Consider the following 12,804-nt stretch of genomic DNA (forward strand, 5'->3'; position numbering starts at 1 on the left):
ATCTTCAGATATCAGTATTGGACTGCTATTTGTACTGAGGGTTCTCTTCGTGTAACCTACTACTGTAGCGTTTGACGAGCTAGTCATCTCTATATTCTGTGAACTATAGATCACGTAATTTATATATGTTTTGTAGGTTGCCAGTGTTTCCAAAGGAAGAGGATGATGTGCAGCATCAGGATGGAAATTACTTGAAGTGATGACAAGGTCATTGATTCACATCCTGAGTCTCTATGACAGACAGTATTTATTTTGCGAGCAAAGCAAAGAACTCATTAACCATGTGTCCTTCCCTTTTCAGCCCTTTTATCGAGCTCCACAATAATAATGTCATGCAGGTGAACGAGGACCCAAACGCGACTTAACAGAAACAGAGTTTATTAATGTTCAAAACGGAATAACAGAAATCCTCTAGATTGTAGAGGAAAACAACTGGAGAAGCGGCCACAGACTGCAGGTTTTAGTGGCGCAGGCCGTAGTCGACTGAGACACCTGCTCACACGCAGCGTCTGATGAAGGCACAAAACACGACAGGACAGGGTGATACACAATCACGGCAAAAACACGACAGGACAGGGCGAAACGCAATCACAGCATGGTGAATACAATACAAGGAACCGAATACAGGAACGGATCACAAAGGAATAAATAGGGACTCTAATCAGGGAAAGGATCGGGAACAGGTGTGGGAAGACTAAATGATGATTAGGGAATAGGAACAGCTGGGAGCAGGAACGGAACGATTTAGAGAGTGAGAGAGGGAGGGGGAGAGAGAGGGATAGGAGGGAAAGAACCAAATAAGACCAGCAGAGGGAAACGAATAGCATGGGGAGCACAGGGACAAGACATGATAATAAATGACAAACATGACAGTACCCCCCACTCACCGAGCGCCTCCTGGCGCTCTCGAGGAGGAACACTGGCAGCAACGGAGGAAATCATAGATCAAACGGTCCAGCACGTCCCGAGAAAGAACCCAACTCCTCTCCTCAGGACCGTAACGAAAAACGATAAAAAGGGAAACTAGGGTACTACTCTAAAAAAAAATGAGAACTAGGGACAGACTGAGACACAGCAAGGGCAGGGACAAGAACAGGAGAGATGCGATGGCAGGGAACAGACTGAGACCCAGCAAGACCAGGAGCAGAAGCAGAAAAAAATTACCAGACTTCTTCTGCGCGCAGTCTGAACACGCAGCCACGAAACGGCGCGTGTCACGCTCCTGAGTCGGCCACCAAAAGCGCTGGCGAATAGACGCAAGAGTGCCTCGAACACCGGGATGACCAGCTAACTTGGCAGAGTGAGCCCACTGAAGAACAGCCAGACGAGTGGAAACAGGAACGAAAAGGAGGTTACTAGGACAAGCGCGCGGCGCAGTGTGCGTGAGTGCTTGCTAACCTGTCTTTCAATTCCCCAGACTGTCAACCCGACAACACGCCCATAAGGAAGAATCCCCTCGAGATCAGTAGAAGCCACAGAAGAACTAAACAGACGGGATAAGGCATCAGGCTTGGTGTTCTTGCTACCCGGACGGTAAGAAATCACAAACTCGAAACGAGAAAAACAACGCCCAACGAGCTTGACGGGCATTAAGTCGTTTGGCAGAACGGATGTACTCAAGGTTCTTATGGTCTGTCCAAACGACAAAAGGAACGGTCGCCCCCTCCAACCACTGTCGCCATTCGCCTAGGGCTAAATGGCGAGCAGTTCACGGTTACCCACATCATAGTTGCGCTCAGATGGCGACAGGCGATGAGAAAAATAAGCGCAAGGATGAACCTTATCGTCAGACTGGAAGCGCTGGGATAGAATGGCTCCCACGCCTACCTCTGAAGCGTCAACCTCGACAATGAATTGTCTAGTGACGTCAGGAGTAACGAGGATAGGAGCGGACGTAAAACGTTCTTTTAGAAGATCAAAAGCTCCCTGGGCGGAACCGGACCACTTAAAACACGTCTTGACAGAAGTAAGAGCTGTGAGAGGGGCAGCAACTTGACCGAAATTACGAATGAAACGCCGATAGAAATTAGCGAAACCTAAAAAGCGCTGCAACTCGACACGTGACCTTGGAACGGGCCAATCACTGACAGCTTGGACCTTAGCGGAATCCATCTGAATGCCTTCAGCGGAAATAACGGAACCGAGAAAAGTAACGGAGGAGACATGAAAAGAGCACTTCTCAGCCTTTACGTAGAGACAATTCTCTAAAAGGCGCTGTAGAACACGTCGAACGTGCTGAACATGAATCTCGAGTGACGGAGAAAAAATCAGGATATCGTCAAGATAGACAAAAACAAAAATGTTCAGCATGTCTCTCAGAACATCATTAACTAATGCCTGAAAAACAGCTGGCGCATTGGCGAGACCGAACGGCAGAACCCGGTACTCAAAATGCCCTAACGGAGTGTTAAACGCCGTTTTCCACTCGTCCCCCTCTCTGATGCGCACGAGATGGTAAGCGTTACGAAGGTCCAACTTAGTAAAGCACCTGGCTCCTGCAGAATCTCGAAGGCTGATGACATAAGGGGAAGCGGATAACGATTCTTAACCGTTATGTCATTCAGCCCTCGATAATCCACGCAGGGGCGCAGAGTACCGTCCTCTTCTTAACAAAAAGAACCCCAGGCCGGAGAAGAAGAAGGCACTATGGTACCGGCGTCAAGAGACACAGACAAATAATCCTCGAGAGCCTTACGTTCGGGAGCCGACAGAGAGTATAGTCTACCTCGAGGAGGCGTGGTCCCCGGAAGGAGATCAATACTACAATCATACGACCGGTGAGGAGGAAGGGAGTTGGCTCGGGACCGACTGAAGACCGTGCGCAGATCATGATATTCCTCCGGCACTCCTGTCAAATCGCCAGGTTCCTCCTGAGAAGTAGGGAGAGAAGAAACGGGAGGAATGGCAGACATTAAACACTTCACATGACAAGAAACGTTCCAGGATAGGATAGAATTACTAGACCAATTAATAGAAGGATTATGACATACTAGCCAGGGATGACCCAAAACAACAGGTGTAAACGGTGAACGGAAAATCAAAAAAGAAATAGTCTCACTGTGGTTACCAGATACTGTGAGAGTTAAAGGTAGTGTCTCAAATTTGATACTGGGAAGATGACTACCATCTAAGGCAAACATGGGCGTAGGCTTGTCTAACGGTCTGAAAGGAATGTTATGTTTCCGAACCCATGCTTCGTCCATGAAACAACCCTCAGCCCCAGAGTCAATCAAGGCACTGCATGTAGCACCGAACCGGTCCAGCGTAGATGGACCGACATAGTAGTACAAGATCTAGATGAAGAGGACTGAGTAGTAGCGCTCACCAGTAGCCCTCCGCTTACTGATGGGCTCTGGCCTCTTACTGGACATGAATTAACAAAATGTCCAGCAACTCCGCAATAGAGGCACAGGCGGTTGGTGATCCTCCGTTCCCTCTCCTTATTCGAGATGCGAATCCCTCCCAGCTGCATGGGCTCAGTCTCAAAGCCAGAGGAGGGAGATGGTTGCGATGCGGAGCAGGGAAACACCGTTGATGCGAGCTCTCTTCCACGAGCCCGGTGACGAAGATCTACCCGTCGTTCTATGCGGATGGCGAGAGCAATCAAAGAATCCACATCTGATGGAACCTCCCGGGAGAGAATCTCACCCTTAACCACTGCGTGGAGTCCCTCCAGAAAACGAGCGAGCAGCGCCGGCTCGTTCCACTCACTAGAGGCAGCAAGAGTGCGAAACTCAATGGAATAATCCGTTATGGACCGTTCACCTTGGCATAAGGAAGCCAGGGCCCTAGAAGCCTCCCCACCAAAAACTGAACGGTCAAAAACCCGAATCATCTCCTCTTTAAAGTTCTGGAATTTGATAGAGCAATCAGCCCTTGCCTCCCAGATAGCTGTGCCCCATTCTCGAGCCCGGCCAGTAAGGAGTGAAATGACGTAAGCAACCCGAGCTCTCTCTCTAGAGTATGTGTTGGGTTGGAGAGAGAACACAATCTCACACTGCGTGAGAAAGGAGCGGCACTCAGTGGGCTGCCCGGAGTAGCAAGGTGGGTTATTAACCCTGGGTTCTGGAGGCTCGGCAGGCCAGGGAGTAACAGGTGGCACGAGACGTAGACTCTGGAACTGTCCAGAGAGGTCGGAAACCTGAGCGGCCAGGTTCTCCACGGCATGGCGAGCAGCAGACAATTCCTGCTCGTGTCTGCCGAGCATGGCTCCTTGGAACTCGACGGCAGTGTAACGAGCGTCTGAAGTCGCTGGGTCCATTCCTTGGTCGGTTCCTTCTGTCATGCAGGTGAACGAGGACCCAAACGCGACTTAACAGAAACAGAGTTTATTAATGTTCAAAACGGAATAACAGAAATCCTCTAGATTGTAGAGGGGAAAACAACTGGAGAAGCGGCCACAGACTGCAGGTCGCTTCGGGTAGGCGCAGGCCGTGAGTCGACTGAGACACCTGCTCACACGCAGCGTCTGATGAAGGCACAAAACACGACAGGACAGGGTGATACACAATCACGGCAAAAACACGACAGGACAGGGCGAAACGCAATCACAGCATGGTGAATACAATACAAGGAACCGACGGCACAGGAACGGATCACAAAGGAATAAATAGGGACTCTAATCAGGGGAAAGGATCGGGAACAGGTGTGGGAAGACTAAATGATGATTAGGGGAATAGGAACAGCTGGGAGCAGGAACGGAACGATAGAGAGAAGAGAGAGCGAGAGAGTGAGAGAGGGAGGGGGAGAGAGAGGGATAGGAGGGAAAGAACCAAATAAGACCAGCAGAGGGAAACGAATAGCATGGGGAGCACAGGGACAAGACATGATAATAAATGACAAACATGACAAATAATGTGGATCAGACCATTTATCGAGCTCCACAATAATAATGTGGATCAGACCATTTATCGAGCTCCACAATAATAATGTGGATCAGACCATTTATCGAGCTCCACAATAATAATGTGGATCAGACCATTTATCGAGCTCCACAATAATAATGTGGATCAGACCATTTATCGAGCTCCACAATAATAATGTGGATCAGACCATTTATCGAGCTCCACAATAATAATGTGGATCAGACCATTTATCGAGCTCCACAATAATAATGTGGATCAGACCATTTATCGAGCTCCACAATAATAATGTGGATCAGACCATTTATCGAGCTCCACAATAATAATGTGGATCAGACCATTTATCGAGCTCCACAATAATAATGTGGATCAGACCATTTATCGAGCTCCACAATAATAATGTGGATCAGACCATTTATCGAGCTCCACAATAATAATGTGGATCATTTCTGAGAAAAGAGGAATTTGCAAATGATTGATCTTTATGTAATACTACTCAGTTGCTGCATGGCTGGTGGCATTGTAGATTACATCAGATTGTAGCCTCTTTTATTAATTCACACTGGGAATTAGTTTGCCATCTTGGCTGAAACATAAATACGTACAAGACTTTTTGCACAGTGTATTCTGTCGGTGTACTAGCAATCAAATTCAATCGGCCAATCAAATGCATTTTCTAAAGTTGTTATTTACATCAGTAGTTGTCACAATGGGCTTTACAGATACCTAGCTTAAAACCCCAAAGAGCAAGGAATGCAGATGCACAGTGACTAGCATCAGGGTTGGGATCAATTCTGAATTGAATTAAATTCAACCCATGAATTGAAATTTGAATGTGAATTAGCCACACACCACAGGAAGCAGAATTTGAATTGAATTTGAATTACAGGAATTTGAATTGAATTTAAACAAATTCAAATAAATTCAAACTGGAAACTTGTAAGTATCATTCCTTTGACAAATATTTTGACCGAAGCATCTGTCATCTCTAAAGAATACAGATACCATTTCAAATATTAGCTTGATGATAATCGAAGATGTCAAGTAGTATTTGGTTTCTATTGTTGTCATGAGATGTTAGATTCCCTTTCGTTGTGTTCTGAGTGGTTGATCTAATGTATTCTGGAAAAGGTATTTTTCTAATATTTTAGAACTTAATCATTTCAATTATTGAAGACAGCCTATACAATGATCTTACAATATTTCCACATCACTGTAATTGTTATAAACTTGTTGAAGGAGAATTGAGTTTTAAAAATGAAATGTTTAAAGAACATGTTAAACTTAGTAGTGATAGCATGATATAAAAATGACTTTTTACACATTTTGTTACATTACAGCCTTATTCTAAAAAAGGATTAGATTAGATTTCCCTCATGAATATACACATAATACCCCATAATGACAAAGTAAAAACTGGATTTTAGATTTAAAAAAAAAAACTGAAATATTATATTTACATAAGTATTCAGACCCTTTACTCAGTACCTTTTTGAAACACCGTTGGCAGCAACTACAGCCTCGAGTCGTCTTGGGTCCACCTGAGTCGTCTTGGGTACACCTGAGTCATCCTGGGTACACCTGAGTCGTCTTGGGTCCACCTGAGTCGTCTTGGGTACATCTGAGTCGTCCTGGGTACACCTGAGTCGTCTTGGGTCCACCTGAGTCGTCTTGGGTACACCTGAGTCTTCTTGGGTACACCTGAGTCGTCTTGGGTCCACCTGAGTCGTCTTGGGTCCACCTGAGTCGTCTTGGGTCCACCTGAGTCGTCTTGGGTCCACCTGAGTCGTCTTGGGTCCACCTGAGTCGTCTTGGGTACACCTGAGTCGTCCTGGGTCCACCTGAGTCGTCTTGGGTCCACCTGAGTCGTCTTGGGTACACCTGATCGTCTTGGGTCCCTGATTCCTTGGGTAGTCGTCTTGGGTCCACCTGAGTCGTCTTGGGTACACCTGAGTCGTCTTGGGTACACCTGAGTCGTCTTGGGTACACCTGAGTCGTCTTGGGTACACCTGAGTCGTCTTGGGTACACCTGAGTCGTCCTGGGTCCACCTGAGTCGTCCTGGGTCCACCTGAGTCGTCTTGGGTACACCTGATTCGTCTTGGGTACACCTGATTCGTCTTGGGTACACCTGAGTCGTCCTGGGTCCACCTGAGTCGTCTTGGGTCCACCTGATCGTCTTGGGTCCACCTGAGTCGTCTTGGGTCCACCTGATTCGTCTTGGGTCCACCTGAGTCGTCTTGGGTACACCTGAGTCGTCTTGGGTACACCTGAGTCGTCTTGGGTACACCTGAGTCGTCTTGGGTACGACTGTATTTGGGGAGTTTCTCCCATTCTTCTCTGATGATCCTCTCCAGCTCTGTCAGGTTGGATGGGGAGCTTCGCTGTACAGCTATTTTCAGGTCTCTCCAGAGATGTTAGAACGGGTTCAAGTCCAGGTTCAAGTTGTAGAAACATCTCAAGGATGATCAATGGGAACAGGATCCAACCTGAGCTCAATTTCGAGTCTCATTGCAAAGGGTCTGAATACTTATGTATTTACATGTTTTATTTTTTATACATTTGCAAAAATGTCTATAAACCTGTTTTTGATTGGTCATTATATTATATTATATTATTTATTTAACCTTTATTTAACCAGGAAGGGCTCATTGAGAATTAAAATCTCTTTTCAAGAGCGTCCTGGCCAAGATAGGCAGCACCAAATCATTATAAAAATTACAGACAAACAACATGAAAAACTACAAGTAATCTAGTAAAAACCATAGAATTCACAAGAGTATAACAAAATCAAAAACAGCAAATGAAAAACATTGACAGGTCAGGAAATAGTCTTATTCTAAATGAGGCTATAACATAACTAAATGTTGAAAAGGGAAGGGGGTCTGAATACTTTCAGAATGCACTGTACCCTAATTCATATTCTATTCAAATTCTGCTTCCTGTGAGGTGTGGCCAATTCAATAATTAAATGGGAATTAATGACCAATTCGCAACTCAATTCTGAATTGACCCCAACCCTGACTAGCAGTTGACTAAGGGAGCCAGCCAGTCAGTGCTATAGTTAATGAACCAGCAATAGCAGTAATTCATGTACAAGTTCAAATGGTGAGTCGGTATGAAAGACATAATTTCTCTCACGAGCAAAGCACTCAAAAAATCTGTCCAGCCCTCATCCAACATAATGTGGATCATTTCAAAAGAGAGGCATTTTAAAAGAGGCATTTGTTATGCAGTTACTATATGTACTATAGACTACCAGAGAACAAATCAAATTGTCACATGCGCAAAATACAACAGATGTAGACATTACAGTGAAATACTTACTTACAAGCCCTTAACCAGCAATGCAGTTTTAAGAAGAATAAGTGTTAAGTAAAAAAAATAAAAGTAACAAATAATTAAAAGAGCATCAGTAAAATAACAATAGTGAGGCTATATAAAGGGGGTACTGGTACAGAGTCAATGTATGGGGGCACCGGTTACTCGAGGCAATTGAGGTAATATGTACAATACTTGTAGGTAGAGTTAAAGTGACTACGCATAGATAATAACAGAGAGTAGCAGCAGCGTAAAAGAGTGGGACGGGGGCAATGCAAATAGTCTGGGTAGCCATTTGGCTAGATGTTCCGGAGTCTTATGGCTTGGGGGGTCAAAGCTGTTAAGAAGCCTTTTGGACCTAGACTATCACTTGCCGTGTGGTAGCAGAGAGCAGTCTATGACTAGGGTGGCTGGAGCCTTTGACAATTTTTAGGGCCTTCCTCTGACACCGCCTGGTATAGAGCTCCTGGATGGCAGGAAACTTGGCCCCAGTGATGTACTGGACGGTACACACTACCCGCTGTAGTGCCTTGCGGTCGGAAGCCGAGCAGTTGCCATGCTAGGCGGTGATGCAACCAATGGTGCAGCTCTCGATGGTGCAGCTGTTGAACGTTTTGAGAATCTGAGGACCCATGCCAAATCTTTTCAGTCTCCTGATGATCTATAATGTTTGTAGACCTTGTAGTTGGTTAATAGTATAACTGCTATTGGGTAATGGTATTACTGTCTTACTGCCTGGCTGGCTGCATTGTGGATGTGAGCAGCATTATGATCCAGACACAAGCCCAGAAACATCATTAGAGGACAAGTATTGCATCCCAAACCGCACCCTATTCACTATTTAGTGCACTATTTGAGTCCCTATTCCCTATTTAGTGCACTATATGGGTGTCATTTGGGATGCAAACACTGTTTTTCAAATGAGGTGATATGCATGATGACAAAGTCACGGGTTCAAATGTTCAGTTGCTATGGCAGTACTGTTATTTTCTTGTTCCCTCAAAAAGTAGTGCACGACATAGGGTGCCATTTGGGCCTCATTAGGCATCCTCAGAGTCGGGGGATAGGAATGACTATCGTCTGACATTTTGAATGACAATGTCTCAGAAATAACAGGTATAGAAATTTGAGATCGTATTGAGGTCACTGCCAACTGATACTCAGACAGCCAGTGAATGTTTACGTTTACGGTTACACAGTATGCCTGTGGTAGTCTCTTCTGGATGATTTAATATTAATACTAATTATAGATAATAATCGTATTAATACTCATTATAAATAATATAGAGGATTTATTATAATGAGACCTGAAGACGTTTTTTTTCTTCTCCTGTACAACATTTAAAAAAGGAAAATGTTTTACCTTTATTTAACTAGGCAAGTGTCATGATGTTGCCCTCTTTGGGTACAGAGAACACCATCCCCCTCTCTCTGCCTCCTACAACCAGGCTGCTGTGGGCAGAGAGGTCGTACATTCCTAGGGAAGATTCTGCCTCATGGACACACAGTATAGAGACAGAGTGAAGTTTCATAGAGAACAAAGGAATTTCTTCCACCTCACAGAACTTGAGGTCCGAACAACATTTATGTTCTGGAGAAGGTATAAAAGATCGGTGAAGAATCCAGCTACGAACTGGTCCGTTTGGTGCACTTTTGGGAAACTCATGGGAGACAATACGGCCACATTACCATAACGCTGTTTATATAATAGCCTCAGATATGAGGTTTACATCTAATTGTTGCATAAGATGAATGAGGATGATACTGTTTGTAAAATTGTGTAATGTGATTTTGGACTGTTTAATGAAGGAAACTCAAATTCCCTTTTGAGTTGAACTAAATCAGAGGACCGCCCATGAGCACAGTTATGGTCGGGCATCCTTGGACAGGTCCTTTTCTGCCCTTCCGAATAAAACCCCCACTCGGGTTTTCTATCGCCAGCCCATGTTTTTCTCCATTACGAGAGGACAAAGGTTGAGATGATTGCTGAATCTTTTAACCATACCACGTGATTAAACTCTTAGACTATCAATACCGACAGAATAAGAACAAGTCTTTGATATTAATTACTAGTCTGCAGCTAGGAATTCGGTATCATTGAACGCGAAGAACGACAACCGCCGAAACATACATTTTATAACGACATGAATGAATGTCACTCTGAACTACCCTCTCTAACCACGGCAGAGAGAGAGAGAGAGAGAGAGAGAGAGAGAGGACGGGAACTATCCAACAGAAACAAACTTTTCAGCAGAGATCCCGACATCACACTGAGCGTAAATATACATATTGATTGCAATTGTTCCCGAATGAGTGAGCGTTCATGTGCAAAGGATTAGCATTTCAATTGTTATAATTATCAACTGTGTGTTGTCTTCACAGGTGACCCCCACTTACCTTTTGTACAACAAGCTGCCATGCCGGTTTAGCCCACTAGGGCACATTCTCCTATCATTTCTTGTAACCACATTTACTTTGTTTGTTTGTTTATGCATTTCTGTGAATTACTTAGTTAGTAATAAATAAATTATTTAAGACAATTGATGTATGGATGACTCATAGTGAAGACTGGGTTCGTGCAGATAACCAACAATTTACGGAATGAGACTTACGTGAGGTAAAATAAATAATTCATTAATTCGAAGACTAATTGATCAGATATAAAATATCTGAAAAGTTATGTTAGCAAATTATAACTTTGTAATCTGAATATTTTCCTTGGTGCCCCGACTTTCTAGTTAATTACAGTTACATGATAAATCAGTTTAATCGCGTAATACTAATTACCGATAATCTTTGATAAAAACTAAAAGTCTTCATTTAATGATAGTAAAGACACGACACAAGTCAGTTAAGAACAAATTCTTATTTTCAATGACGGCCTAGGAACAGTGGGTTAACCGCCTTGTTCAGGGACAGAACGACAGATTTGTACCTTGTCAGCTCGGGGGATTCGATCTTGCAACCGTTTCGGGTTACTAGTCCCAACGCTTTAACCACTAAGCTATCCCATTTAGCCTCCCCATTTAGGTCACTGACGGTGTAACACAAAGGTTATTACGTTTTTTTATTTATTTTTATTTTACTGTTGATCGCTGTCTGGTTTCTAACATCACAATATTATTTGCTGTCATATGTTTCTGATTCTGATTGAGTCTACCTTAGCCTTATGATTTAACATTTTACTTCTCTTTTTCCCCTCCCAACTGATTCCTTTCGTTTATCCTTTCTCATTCTCTCACCTTTTCATCCATCCTACACACTTACCCTTTATCTCTACCCTCCCCGACTCACTTGGATGGTTACACACTATTCTCCTTTGGGATGGCAACACTACTCTCTACTCTCATCCTCTCCTGTGGATGACAACGCTACTCTCCTCCTCTCCTGTGGATGGCAACACTCCTACTCCACTACTCCACTACTCCACTACTCCACCTCCATAGCTGGCTTTGTGAAGTCTCCCCTGTCTGAAACCAAACTAACAGGCGACACCTTTGAGTTAAACTGTGACGTGGTCGGTAACCCGACCCCAGAGGTTCAGTGGTGGTACTCTGAGATCAACCGGGCCGACTCCTTCCGCCAGCTCTGGGACGGTGCCCGTAAACGTCGTGTGTCCATCAACACGGCGTACGGAACCAACGGCGTGAGCGTTCTGGGCGTCACGCTTCTCGGTCTGGAGGATTTTGGGACGTACGAATGTCGGGCCAGTAATGATCCAAGGCGTAACGATCTGCACCAAAACTCTGCCTGGATCAGAGCACAAGCTACCATTACTATGCTGCAGAGTGAGTGGTCAGAGACAGTAGAGTAACCCCCACGCCCCTCAGGGTTAGCGGCTTCATTAGTAGCCAGTCCCAATTCATCCCTACCCTTCCCCATATCAATCAATCAAATGTATTTATAAAGCCCTTTTTACATCCAGCCTAAAACCCCAAAACAGCAAGCAATGCAGGTGTAGAAGCACGGTGGCTAGGAAAAACTCCCTAGAAAGGCTGGAACCTAGGAAGAAACCTAAAGAGGAACCAGGCTCTGAGGGATTGCCAGTCCTCTTATGGCTGTGCCGGGTGGAGATTATAACAGAACATGGCCAAGATGGTCAAACGTTCATAGATGACCAGCATTGTCAAATAATAATAATTACAGTGGTTGTAGAGGGTGCAACAGGTCAGCACCTCAGGAGTAAATGTCAGTTGGCTTTTCATAACCGAGCATTTATAGTTAGAGATAACTGTTGCGGTAGAGAGAGAGAGTCGAAAACAGCCGGTCCGGGATAAGGTAGCACGTATGGTGAACAGGTCAGGGTTCCATAGCCACAGGCAGAACAGTTGAAACTGGAGCAGCAGCACGACCAGGTGGACTGGGGACAGCAAGGAGTCATCAGGCCAGGTAGTCCTAAGGCATGGTTCTAGGGCTCAGGTCCTCCGGGATGGAAGGGAGAGAGAGAGAGAGAGAGAGAGAGAGAGAGAGAGAATTAGAGGGAGCACATTTTAATTCACACAGGACACCGAATAAGACAGGAGAATAACTCCAGATATAACAGACTGCTCCTAGCCCCCCGACACAAACTATTGCAGCATAGATACTGGAGGCTGAGACAGGAGTGACCCTTTGATGTTTTGT

The 12,804-nt window shown here is 44.8% G+C and overlaps 1 protein-coding gene across 3 annotated transcripts in view; it reads left to right on the top strand.

The window, feature by feature from the left end:
• The window catches only part of LOC124037506 (neuroplastin-like), a 58,203-nt gene that overhangs the window by 19,243 nt on the left and 26,156 nt on the right, over positions 1-12,804 (top strand). For 2 of the 3 annotated variants that reach the window (XM_046352271.1, XM_046352272.1), the window contains exon 2: positions 11,628-11,969. The exons of the other annotated variant lie outside the window; for it this stretch is intronic. In XM_046352271.1, coding sequence (XP_046208227.1) covers positions 11,628-11,969 — 342 coding nt within the window. The remainder of the gene's footprint in view (positions 1-11,627; positions 11,970-12,804) is intronic. 3 annotated transcript variants of the gene reach the window in all.

This window comes from Oncorhynchus gorbuscha, linkage group LG06, assembly GCF_021184085.1.
Source record: "Oncorhynchus gorbuscha isolate QuinsamMale2020 ecotype Even-year linkage group LG06, OgorEven_v1.0, whole genome shotgun sequence".
In the NCBI taxonomy this organism is placed as follows: Eukaryota; Metazoa; Chordata; class Actinopteri; order Salmoniformes; family Salmonidae; genus Oncorhynchus; species Oncorhynchus gorbuscha.